Raw genomic sequence first — 1,163 nt, 5'->3', positions numbered from 1 at the left:
TTTTTGCAGAAGTTGCAATATAGTGAGTTTGCACAAAAGGTTTAGTCAAAGAGAAATTGTGTTTTTGAAGTTTTGTGAATTCAGTGGGTTTTGTGTGAATTTTTAGGGTACAAGAGCAGGAGAATCAGAAGGAGCAGTTGCAAGAGGAACTTGACCGACTAAAGGCTCCGCTGGACAACAGAGCGGCCAGCAGCCAAACACCGGATCACCTACAGCAGGTATTGAACCTCACTGAACACTTGCTTTCACTGCCTGCACATGCTTCAGCATATGTGGGCTTTAAAACTCATGACAGATTTAGATTCAGCCCTGGGAAAAACAGAAGTAAAGATTTTTGCGAGCTTCTGCAGATCACAGATGGATACTTTTACAGTCTCATTACAAGATGCTGAGCGCTGTGTGTGTAGGAGGCAAGTGTGGTTTGTGAGCCAGTTTGAAACTTGACTTCATCTCAAGAGATTCGACGCTATTGACTTATTACCCCACAATGTTCTTATGTTCAGAACTTGGTTCATGTCTTCGTTTGATTCACTTTTATTATTTTCCAATTCAGTTTATTTGTATTTATTGCTATGCATATTGTTCCAAAATCTCCAAAAGCTTGCCAAAATGTTCAAGTTAATGAAGAAGAAACCTTTTGAAGAACTAGGAGTAAGCTGGGGAGGCCCATATACTTTTAATATAGTGTTTGTTGACCTGTGTGGTTGACATGTGACTGGTGACATGTGACTGGTGTGATTGTGTACCTTCAGGTTGTGGAAGAGCTGGATGGCCCCTCTCTTGAATGGGATGAGGAATATGTGTTGTCTGAGTCTCCACCTTTACAAGAGCTCGGGCCTGACCAGGAGATGCTTCAGGAGCTCTGTTGTGATGAAGAAGAACTACAGGCCCTGAAACAGGAGGAAGAGGAGGAGGTGGAACACACAGAGACTGTGGAGGACAAGGAGAAGATAACGGAAAGGGCTGAGGGAGAAGGTGAAGTTTAGAAATTCTGAAGAGGTTTCAAAGTTAGTGTCTGAAATTGCAAGATGGTGAAGGTTTTATACTCAAATGGTGTGTTTTTCTTCTCTAAAGAAGAACCTTTTTGGATGTGAATAAGTCTTGATTCAAGTCTAATGGGGGGTGTGTGATTTGAGATGAAGTTGTCTGGTGTACATGGTCAC

General features: G+C 42.0%; 1 protein-coding gene across 1 annotated transcript in view; it reads left to right on the top strand.

Annotated features, from left to right (window-relative positions):
• Positions 1-1,101, top strand: part of LOC107577760 (lymphoid-restricted membrane protein-like) — a 2,733-nt gene extending 1,632 nt beyond the window's left edge. Inside the window, exons 2-3 of the mRNA XM_016263798.1 lie at positions 107-218; positions 753-1,101. Of these exons, the coding sequence (XP_016119284.1) occupies positions 107-218; positions 753-986 (346 nt within the window). The 3' untranslated portion in view covers positions 987-1,101. The remainder of the gene's footprint in view (positions 1-106; positions 219-752) is intronic.
• Positions 1,102-1,163: the final 62 nt, after the last annotated feature.

This window comes from Sinocyclocheilus grahami, unplaced genomic scaffold (assembly GCF_001515645.1).
Source record: "Sinocyclocheilus grahami isolate Dianchi unplaced genomic scaffold, SAMN03320097.WGS_v1.1 scaffold7143.1, whole genome shotgun sequence".
NCBI lineage: Eukaryota > Metazoa > Chordata > Actinopteri > Cypriniformes > Cyprinidae > Sinocyclocheilus > Sinocyclocheilus grahami.
This window is presented reverse-complemented; position numbering and strand designations above follow the sequence as displayed.